Source organism: Schistocerca cancellata, chromosome 1, assembly GCF_023864275.1.
Source record: "Schistocerca cancellata isolate TAMUIC-IGC-003103 chromosome 1, iqSchCanc2.1, whole genome shotgun sequence".
Classification (NCBI taxonomy): Eukaryota; Metazoa; Arthropoda; class Insecta; order Orthoptera; family Acrididae; genus Schistocerca; species Schistocerca cancellata.
In genome coordinates, this window is record NC_064626.1 from 549,569,553 (window position 1) to 549,582,892 (window position 13,340).

Here is a 13,340-nt window from a genome sequence, read left to right on the forward strand (position 1 = left end):
TGACTAATTTCTGTGCACAATGTAATGTACTAAAGAAGCATCTCCAAAGATTTTCAAACGGAGAAAAATTTTTGCTAAACTCTCGTTCAGAACATCTTCTATTATACGTAGTTTATTATTTGGTTCTTGTTGATCATTATCAAAGAAAGCAGCAGTGTAAGTAACAACAAAAGCAGTATCTTGCCATTGTTCCGCTAATGAGACGATTCCTCTCTTTCTTTTTTTAATTTGTAATCGGCGATAGCGCGCACGAAAGCAAGCCATGCCGCGAGCGGCGACAGGGCGTAAACACTCGTTATCAGAATGCGACAAACAATGCACGACACAGTACAGTAATGCATTTTCAGAGCTTAGTGTGACGTAAACACCTATAACAAAGAGAACGGCATTTGTCAGATCAAAGAAAAATAAGCAATCAATTCAAACCAGACGAACCAAGTGAAAAAGCAAGGGTACCCATATAAATACAGACGGAGCACCTGACGCATAGCAATGGCTACCTGGTAAACCTCAACTGCTAAGTTTACAACTCGAACCAAACTACTGTAGCTGTATTGTCATTCATTCAACCTAAATTGTGTCTCATATTACAATGGACCAATTTTGTTTCGATTTGGAGGTGCGGCCTAAAACTTTTCTCTCCCGTTGAATTTCGAATCTCAAATTTCAGGTGTGGCTGAGACTCGGGAAATTTTTTTTCCCTTGATTTCGAGTCTCATTTTTCAGGTGCGGCTTAGATTCGAGTAAATACGGTACACATTTGTTGATCGGTGAGTTACCATTTGTTGAAATGCTCATTACAAGTTAAAATGTGCCTTTTTCAGAGGCGACAAATTTAAGTTACGTGAGGAAATGCTACATTTGTTCAGTTCGAGAAAACCAAATGGAGTACACCTTTGGCAATAGCACCTCTGGAAGGCTGCTTGGATTTGTGTGTGCGATGACTTGATTGGCTAACTTCACAGCTAACTCAGAAACGGGGCAACATATCAATTTTTTTGTTAGCAATTATTTCTCAGCACAACCTCCCCTGCAACACCATTACAAGCTTTTCATACTGTGTCGACCCACCCAGTATAGTAATATACGAGGGCTATTCAGAAAGTAGCGAATGTTGCTGCTAGGCGCGTGCCGATCATGTATATTTTGGTACGTGTGTGCTCGGCAGCTCAGTCAGCATTGATCTGTGACAGCGGGAATGTCTCTGCATGCCTGGTTTTTTCGATATTCAAATTTGAAATGTGTGCTGTAATCGAAAAACCCACCAGTTGTGAGGTGTGGTCTGTGATACGATTTTTGTTGGCAAAAACTCTAAAACCAATAGAAATTTATCATGAACTGTGCAAAGTGCATGGAAACAACGTAATGAGTGAATGTTCTGTCTGGAAATGGTGCATTTGGTTCAAGAATGGTCGAACCAACATTCATGATGAAGAGAAGAGTAGGCACCTGAGCATTGTGACTGACGATCTTGTCACTACAGTTGACAAAATGATTCGTGAAAACCGTCGTTTCACAATAACGGAGCTTTCGCTTTCTTTTTCACAAGTTTCACGGACTTTGTTGCTTGAAATTGTAACTCAAAAGCTAGACTACCACAAATTTTGTGCACAATGGGTGCCCAAAATGCTTACAGAGCACCATAAAGAACAGCGAATGGGGGCAACATTGACATTTCTGGAGACCTACCACAAACATGGTGATTCATTACTGGATCGAATCATAACTGGTGACAAGAATTGGGTGAAATATGTCAACTGCGAGACAAAATTACAGTCCATGGAGTGGGGGTACACACGGTCAGCAAGGAAGTTGATGGCGACACTGTTTTGGGATAGGTAAGGTTTGCTTCTTATTGATTTTTTCGAACGTGAAGCAACCATAAATTCTGCCTGGTACTGTCAAACACAGCCTTAGAAGAACAGTTTAAAACAAACGTCAAGGAAAGCTGACATCCAAAGTTTTGTTTTTGCACAACAGTGCCCGACTTCACATGGCAAACTGCACTAAAGAAAGAACTCCATAATTCATTCAAATGGGAAATTTTCCCTTATCTGCCCTACAGCCCCGATCTTGCACCAAGCGACTTCCACTTGTTTACCAAGATCAAGAACTGGCTTGCAACGCAGCACTTTGATGACGATGCAGAACTCCAGGCGGACGTGACTCACTGACTGAAGTCTCAGGCAGCGGAATTTTACGACGAACGTCTTTCAAAGCTTGTCCACCACGATGATAAGTAACTCAATGTGTTTGGTGACTATGTGGAAAAGTATGTCAGTCACTCTCTCAGATGTATATAATAAAATGTATTTCTTGTACTTAGTTTTTTTAGTGCCAAAACGTTCCCTACTTTCTGAATAGGGCTCGTAGATTATAGCGCATATTCCTGCACAAACACTCTTACAACTGACTATGGCTTGAGGAACATTTTAGGTTGATGTCTTAGACATCAAATTCACCTGATCTGACTGCACCTAGATGCCGGCTCCGCATTCTCAATTTATGAGAAATATGTAAACAAGTGATATCAAATACTTCTGCAAACCTGGAAGAATTCACTTACCATGATGTTCCAGCGACAATCCTAAATATCCATTTAGAGTGTACTGCAAATTGTAACAGTAATAGGCTGATACACCTAGTTGGATTTTTTCCATATATATGGATATATTGTCATTGATTGTGAATATACACTATGTGATCAAAAGTATCCGGACAGCCCCAAAAACATATGTTTCTCATATTAAGTGCATTGTGCTGCCACCTACCACCAAGTACTCCGTATCAGTGACCTCAGTAGTCATTAGACATTGTGAGAGAGCGGAATGGGGAACTGCGTGGAAGTCACGGACTTCAAACGCGGGGGCTGCTCACTAAATTCCGAAATCCAATCTTCGCCGACGATGTAGAGCATATATTATTACCACCAACTTTCAAATCATGTAATGATCATCATTCAAAAATAAGGGAAATAAGAGCTCGTACTGAGGCGTTCAGACAGTCGTTTTTCCCTCGCACGATCCGCAAGTGGAACAGAAGGTGGGAAATGTGACTTTGGCGCGAATTGTGCCCTCCGCCACAGTCTGCTTGGTGGCTAGGGGAGTACATATGTAGATGCAGATGTAGGTGATTGGGTGTCATATGTATGTACGTGAGATTTCCACACTCCTAAGCATCCCTAGGTCCACTGTTCCTGTTGTGATAATGAAGTGGAAATGTAAAGGGACACGTACAGCACCTTTAGGGTGTTCTGAAATGCCAACTTTGTGCCAGGCCTCAGCAACCAACATCAATACCTCTCCTCAGTGCAGCACTTCATGAAGAATGGACCGCCATTCCCCAAGAAACCTTCCAGCACCTGATTGAATGTATGCCTGCGATAGTGGAAGCTGTCATCAAGGCTAAGGGTGGGCCAACACCATATTGAATTCCAGCATTACCGATAGAGGGCGCAACGAACTTCTGTCATTTTCAGCCAGGTGTCAGGATGCTTTTGATCACATAGTGTAGCTCATAACTGTAATCATTCTTATGATGATACCTCTGAATCTTATTTAGAAAGAACACGAAGCACATTTGGTATTGCTGGTAAACCAACCTTAATACTGCAGTGTGTGAGTGTTCTTATATCTGGTTACACTGTAAGTTCTCTGCCACACAGCTCAGTGTATGTTGTGAAGAAAACGTCAGTCGATTGTACAGTGCTTAAAGAAGTTTCTCCTGCAGACTAGTGCAGTAGTGTTCAGACGATTTTACTTTAAAACCGCTGTAGAACTTATTCGTCTGCATGATCAATCTTCTGGAAATATTGAGTCTGCATTATAGTCTAAGTTGTAAAAGCAGACCTTTGCTATCATAAGCATTTGAGGCCTTGGTCAGCAAGACTTGCCAGGCAAACGTTCTTGTTGAATGAAATGACACTTCACAGCGATATTTAGGAAGAACTGTACATTATGGAACATGAAGCAAACTTCACATTGGTGATAAATTGTTGCAGCCAACACGTCCAGAACCTTGTACTGCCAAGTGTGAGCATTTTTATATGGAGTTACTTAGCATGATCCCTACCACATAGCTCTCTCTATGTCGCACAAAAAGCATCAGGTGGTCATGCAGCACTTAAAGTGTGTGTCCTCCAGACCAATACACTACTGCTTTGTTGATTTTACTTTAATATATGGACTCACGGACTGTTTGATGTTAAATCTTCAACAATACGCATGCATTGTGAGTGAGAGATCAGGGTGAGCTATTGTCATGTTCTGTTCTCTTCGTAATGTTAGTACAATATGAGCAGCATACTGTTATGTTCAAACCTGAATTGCTGCTGCCTGCAAATTATTTTCGTCAAGGAATTTGCTTCCTTTGCACTGGTCAGTGAAGTGACATGAAACATGAGCTGTTATAAATGACAAGATGACAGATTACCATAGGCATTGGTTAAAACCAAAAGCACAATCTAAGAACATGTATGTTGTGTACCGTATCATTCTAAAAGCTCCTGGATAATTGAAAAGTATATCACCAGGTAGATATGTAAACATAAGGTGTTGCTCAATATTTGAAATAGCATGAAATATATCAAACCTTTATGACTATGATCGTAAAAACCTTTCGCAGATACAGTTGAATCTTTCTTTGACTTTGTAAGACCTACAGAAGAAGCGGATGGAATGGTTCTCGGAAAATGACAGATACTCTAAAGAAAATTGAAATAGAAGATGCTAGAACAATCACTTCTAGAAGTTGGTTTGGAGTGACAACAGATGTTGAATCAAAATCAGAGACACCTTGAAGGATCATAACAGTTATGTGTAGCTCATATGAAAGCGTAACGGTATGGACCAGGTATGACATAAAAATTCCCTTCTTTAAATGCAAATTTCATTGAGTTCGAGACAATCTTCATTGATTTCAACATAAAACTGATGTGAAAATTCGATGATTTGCTGTATGCATGATACTGAATACACCCAACTTTGTTAGAAAATAAAATTATTACTCGTTGCTGACCAGTCATGATCATGAAACCCTTCTGCAAACTGACTGGCAAAGTGCACTCAGTCATGATAAGGTATCTGGGTGGTAACTTTGGCACCTACCTAGCTCCACGGACCATCAGTCTTTGGAAGTGGGCAGTCTGAGCAGTGCCAACTGGTGGGAGCTGTCCGTGTACTACTCAACCATGATATTATATTGCACTTGGACTCCAATGACTATTGTTTGAAATATGTTGTGATGTTACAGTAAACAAGTACAGTCATGATTTAAAAAAATGCATTGTGCTGTGAATGCTTTCAGGACACTTGTGCCTATACTGTCAAGTGGTTCTGCATGTCCTCATGAAAAATGATGATAGAAACTCATTATAAGCCAACTGAAGTGCCCTCACTACCAGATGCAATAATATTGTGATCAAATGTGTTTATGAATGGGTCTACTGCCTATCAGCCGCTAGATGAGTCTCCGCTGTGTAGCTGGTGATAGTGATATTAATCTACTGACTGTGGGTGCTTAAATATTGTCCATAGCATTATTGATAATGTTTGTGTTGAAATACTATGCACATGATAATTTTCACCCATTACTGTTGTAAAATGATGTTTTTTTTTTTTTTTAATCATATATTTTTTCGATGTTTAATTGAGAGTTATGATCTGAACTGTAAGTAAATAGAAATGTGTGTCTTTTTTAAATGTGTTTGATATATGCCTGGTGTGTATATATAAGTTCACATTTTGAATGGCTCTGTTATAGCTGACTATGGCCAAACCAGGTTACTGTTTCATTTTTTTTCCTTGCCCCCAGTATCCATCCATCCAACCAGCCATTTATCAAGCCCACACACAATTTTTCTTTTAGATGGAATTTAAAAACCTGGGTCCATAAAAAGATGCAATCCATGTACCATAAAAGTTAGAATTCAAGAATAACCTGAAACTGTTAGAGGAGGGTGCATCCATTAATGATGCAGAATATGTGTCTAGCATGAGCGGCCAGATCAGCAGAAACAACAATGGAAGTGCATGCAATGCTGTCGAAGTAAGTCAATTCAACCCCTGTACCACATGTTATGGGGACGGTACCATATCTTCCAACATATTTTATGGTAGAAAGCATACCCCAACAAGAAAATGGATTTATTTTCACAACTCGTTTAGAAGTGCCGTACCTAACAGCTGGAATGACAAGCAAAAGATTAAATTCATTACAGTATTTGTGCAGGGAGACTACTTTATGGGTGATCAATGCATAGGAAAAACATCTAAATTACAGTGAGTTCAAGAAGGTATTTTTGGCCAAATACTCATCAAGAGTGATTAAAAAAGAAGTATTCAATCCTGCTACATTCAAGGTAAACAAGGAAACCAGAGTGATGATTTTGATGAATGCATGAACAAGACGAAATATTGGAATGAGGTCCGCCTCCATAGCGTAGCGGTAGCATTATTACAACAAAGGGGGCCCAGGTTCGATTCCCGGCAGGGGACTTGGTGTTGTGTGTCCATCATCACTTTCATCATCATTGATGTGCAAGTCGCCGAAGTGGCGTTAACTAAAGAGGACTTGCAATACAGCCGCCGAACTCCTCCGAATGGGGCCTCCCGGCCAACAATGCCATATGATCATTTCATTTCACTGGAATAAGGAAGTGGCTCCCACTGATGTCTTAAAAATATTAAAGTTAAAGCTACCCCCTAACATCAGGGAAAAATTAGTGACCACACCTGATCACAGTGTATACAAGTTCTTGTCTGCAATCTGTATGATTGATTTGCTGGGAAGAAGATTGGCACAACACCGAAAACAAGTCATGCATCAAATGGTAACAATTGCAGGCACATAACGATAATTGCAATGCACGAAGCTCAAGGAGACAAAACAATGTGAGCTGGGAAAAATCCTTCCACCACTCTCAAAAACCAGCCACAAAGGAGTAGACCCTTCATCATCCAGTACCACCCCGGACAGGAACAACTGAACCATATCATTCACCAGGGCTCTGATTACCTATCATTGTGTCCTGAAATGAGTGACATCATACCTGAGATACTTCTCACCCCTCCTAAAGTCCTCGTCCATCCCTATGCCACTCCCTATCCCAACCCCTTGCCACAAGGATCATATCCCTGTGGAAGATCCAGGTACAAATATGCCCAATCCGACCATCCAGAACTTCTTATTCCAGTCCTGTCATAGGTTTGTAATCCGCATCAGGGGCCGGGCCACCTGCGAAAGCAGCCATATCATTTACCAGCTCTGCTGCAATGATTGTACAGCCTTTTATATTGGTATGATTACCAACCAGCTGTCCATCAGCATGAATAGCCACCGCCTAAGTGTGCCAAGACAAAGTAGATTACCCTGTGGCACAACGTGCCACTGAATATAACACACTTGATTTCAATGGCTGCTTCACTATCTGAGCCATCTGGATACTTCCCTCCACCACCAGCTTTTCTGAACTGTGCAGATGGGAGTTATCCTTACAACACATTCTCTGCTCCCGTAATCACCCCGGCCTCAATATACGGTAACCCATTGTCCCCATACCCCCCACCTAACAGTTTCCAACTCCCCTGTCGTATCATCTCCTCCACAATCTCATCTCCCACCCTGTTTATTTGCAGCCTTCTACCAATGCATCCGCCTGTCTTTCCCGCTCCTCTCCTTTTTTTTACCCAACTCCCTGCCCTACAACCTCCTGACACTGCACCTATTGGCAGTCTAGTCCCTGCACACTCCACAGGACAGCATTCATCCCTCTCCCCACCCATACACTACTATCCCTTCCCCTTCCCCACCCCCTCCAGATTGCTGCTTGCATCCCACATGATGTTGCATTATGGCCCAAGATGCTGGAGTTGGAGGTCACGTGTGCGTGAGGTACGGTTGTGTGTGTGTGTGTGTGTGTGTGTGTGTGTGTGTGTGTGAGAGAGAGAGAGAGAGAGAGAGAGAGAGAGAGAGAGAGAGAGTCTTTTAATCATACTTGTCGGCAACTTGATGCGTCTTCTTTACAGTAGGTAGCAGTCTATCTTGTCCTACATTGTTGACATTCCTACCTGGAGTTTCCATTGTTTAATTTAACTGTTTCAATATATTTAAAATTTGCAGCTAACGACTTGCCCACTGGGCTATTACTGCAATCATCCCTTAAAAAACTCCTCACGCCCTACACTTGCACTATACATAACATGCAGTTTCAAAGGAAAATGCTGATCTGGTGCTGTGAGCAATGTAGCACTATTAGTGCCGAAAGGGATGATATCACATCAGAGTACGCGCAGCTGAAAACAGACAACTGCATCCCTTCTCTGAATTGATCATAGCGTACTGACAGTTATTACAACACTCGACACTGGTTTCTATTTACCTCAGAAAGAGTGCTACAAAAGCATACCAGCAAGCATTTGAAGAGAAATGGAAATGGTGCAATTTTAATGCATATTTACAGTGTGCTGCAGCACATTAGCACATGATAACTGGCCACCACTGTAAATATACATATCTAATTTTATATTTTTTTGAAGAACAGTGGGAGAGTTATTTTTGTATGACTGGTTTTTTGATAACTTAAATCTCTTGCAGCTGCTTCCAAGTGTATCTATACAGATTAACAGCATTCCTTGTGTCACAGTAGTGGAGTATTGCTTCACGTTAAACAACTGGAAAGCTTAAAATTCTAGATGGCTCAAATACAAAATTGCGAACTTCAGTGATGAGCAGCACTCAGATCAGCAACATATAATCACTGACAATTCAGACAGTTCTGTTTGACAATGAAACATGCAACACACCTTTCTATAATTGTCACTGATTTGAGGTTAATTTTTTGAAACTCTGAACTTCAGAAAAATAAGCTCTCTTTATGCTTTGAAGAGCACTTACTGATACAGACTAAACTATCCAGTTGGTTAGTGCTCTTAACATATTATAAGGAAGTACATAAACTATTTGAACATTTCATCAAGGTTGTGATAAATGGGTTTCACACGTCACTCCCAAATCAAAACAATAATCAGAAGAACAACAGCAACAACATTGTCTCTGTTCAAAGTGAAAGGCAGACATACAATGCAACACAGTGGTTACTGTGTTGTTTTACATGAACACTACTGTGTTAACATTACACCCCAGTACCACTGACTTATGAGGGGCATTCAACAAGTAATGCAATACATCTTTTTTTTGTCAGTCAATTTCAGTTGAAAAAATTTGGAATCTGTTGTGGGACATTGTGGAATATTCTCACTTCAGTGCCTGTAGTTTCATGAAGTTCCAATAGGTGGCAACACTACAGGAGCAGGAACAGCACCTGTAACAGAGGTGTCTTCCTAGCAGTGAGCTGTCACTGTGTTTCACTGGCAGAAAACCATAGCAATGCAGATTTTAACAGGCACTTGCAGAATATCTGCAGAGATCTGGTAGTGGACAAAAGCATAGAGAAACATTGGGCAAGGCGTCTGTCATCATCGCAACAATTATGGATAAACCTGTCGACCACACGCCTACTGGCTGGTCACACACAGCTGTGACTCCTGCAGCTTGTTCACTGCCACAAAAATGCAAATGCACTCACCTTTCTCCTTGATGATTCAAGGACCCCACACAAGTCAGCACACCTGAGAGGAGCTCAGAAAACTTCGCTTGACTGTTCTTCCTCATCCACCCTACAACCCAGATCTTACACCTTTAGATTTCCATCTGTTTGACCCAATGAAGAATGCACTCCAACGGACAGAGTATGTGGATTACAGAGAGGTTATTGATGCACCAAGACGTTGGCTTTGACGTCGACCAGTAGAGTGGTACCATGAGGGCATACAGGCCCTCCTAGCAAGGTAGCATTGCATTGAACAGAGAATATGCTGAAAAACAGGTTTTTGTAGACAAAAAGTGGTATATTGGAACCCTGAACAAAACCAAACTTCTTTCCGAAAAGAAATGTGTTGTATTACTTATTGAGCACCCCTCATATTTCCTTTAGATGAAGTACACCAACTTAAATCTTTTGTTATGAGCAGCTTTTACCCCTTTTCATTCAGGTCTCCAAGATCTAATATTGCACACTTTTGCCACACATTTGTTTCTCATAGTCAGATCATGTGAACTGTTCTGTTTAAGTTAATGCCTTCACCTTGATTTCTTTCACACCTTCACTTTCCACATTTAACTACCTTCATTTTTCTTAAAGTTTGTTATTCAAATTTAATTTCTACTGGACATAATCAATTTTGCCACCATTTCTTCTTCCTACATCATTACTGGCATGTCACATGTTCATATCCCACAACAGATTTAACATAAACTGAATAGATGCTAGGGGTCAATTTTTTCTTGTAGTCACACCAGATCAAGTCTCCACCATAAACTCTAGATTTTTTGTTTCAAGCTCACCTCACATGTCACACACTTCACCCATCTAAGCAACCAATTTTACATTACATGAACTACTGGTCTGCCCCCATTCTCAAACACCACAGTAAAGGAAACATCCATACTTCGGTGAGAGATTTTTCTAAAAATCATTTCAATTTATTTTCATCATACAAATCAGTTATCATGGGACTTATGATAAAATATGACAGTCTCTTTATTGACGGCAAATTGTACTAGATCAGCTATGCAATAGAATGATGTCCCTTCCAGGTCACCGGTGTTGCACTGAGATGAAAAGCTGATAATCTTTTTTCCAATTCACACCAACTTTATATTCTGAAAATGAAAAAGTTCAGATACCTCATATAGCATTCAAACACAATTATTTTGTCTATAATGTAAGCTCTGCAACAGCACTAACAAGGAGACTGAAAAGTTCCTGGCTTCAACATCTTCCACTTGGAATTGAAAAAGGAATTTGGCACCATACAAAAGTTTAATATCTTGTCATATTATGTAACTGAAATATCACACTTTTCTTATTCTTACAACTATTTTTAATTTAAGGAAGAATGTGAAATGGTCAGCACTCAAACAAGTTTCACATCTGTAGCGTTATGGGGCATCATCAAGTATACGACGGACAAGTATACGGAGGGCATTCGCACTATGGTGCCACAGACATTATGGGAGAACTGTCCGTTTTATATCACTGTCATAACCTGCACATTCCACTACTTTAGTTGAATTCCGTAGGTTTGGCTACAAAGGATGCTGTCCATATTCTGAGACATGAGGAGTAGGGTATATCTGCCAAAAAGGTAGTTGAGATACTGGACATTTCCCAGGAAGGAAGTGATTCAATTATTCAAAATGTCCTAGACATGAGGAAGCTCGCAGTGATGTGGGTTCTGAAATGTTTGAACAGCAGGCAAATGGAGGCATAAATCGAGACAACCAAAGCTGTTATAGCCCACTTTTATGCTATAAAGGATTCTGTAGCTAGATTAGTGGCTGAGGATGGAAACTGGCTCCACACTCATGATCCCTGCACTGAGGAACCAATGAACAAACAGCATCACACAGTTCCTATGACCACGGAAGTTCCTCGCCCAGAAATTGCCCGGATTTTATTGTCCATTTTCTAGGGCAGAGACAGTACACAGTTGGTGGAACAGAAGAGCTGAAACAATGATCAAACAAGTGCATCAATCTGAGGGGGGTTAGGGGTATGTTGAATAAATGCGTACAGTCAAAATTCTGACTATTCTTCTTCCACAAAGCTAGGAACTTTTCATTTCTCCCCCATTTATGAAAATATTAAGTTACAATAACAGCACATGTTACAAAATTGCAAGATAGATTCAGGAGAACAGTAAACAACTCTAAAACAAAATATTTTTATGCTTGAAGAGGAATCACGAAAACATTTTACCTAAACTGCTCAACCACGCTAGGATTCCTTCGCTGGAACTGCTGGCGCCTTTTTCACAAATGGAATCAGTTCTTGATATTCTGAAAAGCAACAATTGTTGGAACTCATGATATGAATTAAAAGAAATTATCAGGACAGGAACAACAGCGCTATTCTGCCACCCACCGAACCTACACAATATCCCCGTCCATCCTAAAATGGTACATCCTATGCATCTAGCTCCAACTAACATTCCATGTTCAAAGTCTGTTAAGTACTGTCATGCGGCCATAATCGCGACGGAAACCTGTTCACATGCACCACCTGAGTCCAAATGACAGCTTCACAAATGCACTGTCTTATATACTTTGTGTACATGATACTACCATCATTTGTACATGTGCATATCGCCATACCATTACTTTTGTCACTTCACCTTATTGAGTGTGGTCAGATATAACAGTTGTGGAATCTTTACGTATAACACATACCACAGGCAACATCACATTCAAATGAGCAGCAACTGCAAAACAATTACCTGGAGGCATGTAAGGCTTCAGTGCAGCAGGAACTTTAATGCCATCATCTGTCTGGTGGACTTCCAACAAGGCACAAATGACTCTAGTAGTAGCACACATTGTTGCATTAAGCATGTGTACAAATGGAATCTGCAAAAAGTATGCCAAATGATCAAGTGAAATAGCAATGACAGCGAATCTGACTACATTACAGTGATTTCAAGTAGTATTACACCAACACTTGCAAGCTTAGTCTCAAACAAACCACAGACAAGTGATGGTAAAAATATGACTGGTGTTCATTTAGTAAGTGACCATTATAATTGTGATTTACAGACTGAAAATTTTGCTGACATCAAGTTATTATCTCTAGTGTAAGAAACATTTAAGAATACTTCTGTCACTTTGGAAGCTAGAAAAATGTGATCAATAAAAATAATAATAATAATAATAATAATAATAATAATAATAATAATAATAATAAACCCCGTGGAGGCTCGGGAAAAGAATAGGCCTCCGGTATGTTCTGCCAGTCGTAAAAGGCGACGAAAAGAACAAACCACTAATAGGGCTAACCCCCCTTTTAGTGTGATTACTTGGTTCAGGACAGAACTAAAGAAGCCTCGGACAAGTACCGTCATGGTCGGGGACGACGCTTGAACCCTATGCCCGCCCACAATGGTAACGACACTGCTAGCCAACTGGACAATGATTTAAATCCAAATAGAGGTGTTTTGCAGGATATGCTTCCTGCAACCACCCTAGAAGGAAAACAAAGACAGAGGATGAGATGGTCAGATGAAGCTAATCGACACCTCATGTTCTGTTATTACCAAGCAACAAACCTAGGAACCAACACAACTGGATAGAGATCACAAGTATACACAACATTTATTACCAGATACCCAGAATTAAAATTTTTAACAGAACAACGACTAGCTGATCAGATCCGTGTAATAATCAAAAATAACAGGATACCCCAGTCAGAATTAGAAAACATCAAACAACAAGTACAACAAATACTG

At 40.4% G+C, this 13,340-nt stretch overlaps 1 protein-coding gene across 2 annotated transcripts in view; it reads right to left on the reverse strand.

Annotated features, from left to right (window-relative positions):
- Nucleotides 1-10,380: 10,380 nt before the first annotated feature.
- Nucleotides 10,381-13,340, reverse strand: part of LOC126180216 (serine--tRNA ligase, cytoplasmic) — a 69,988-nt gene continuing 67,028 nt past the window's right edge. Inside the window, exons 10-12 of one of the 2 annotated variants that reach the window (XM_049924675.1) lie at nt 12,336-12,465; nt 11,819-11,898; nt 10,381-10,719 (exon numbers count right to left, since the gene is read on the reverse strand). In XM_049924675.1, coding sequence (XP_049780632.1) covers nt 11,837-11,898; nt 12,336-12,465 — 192 coding nt within the window. In that variant the 3' untranslated portion in view covers nt 10,381-10,719; nt 11,819-11,836. The remainder of the gene's footprint in view (nt 10,720-11,818; nt 11,899-12,335; nt 12,466-13,340) is intronic. The other variant, XM_049924676.1, reaches the window with a different exon arrangement.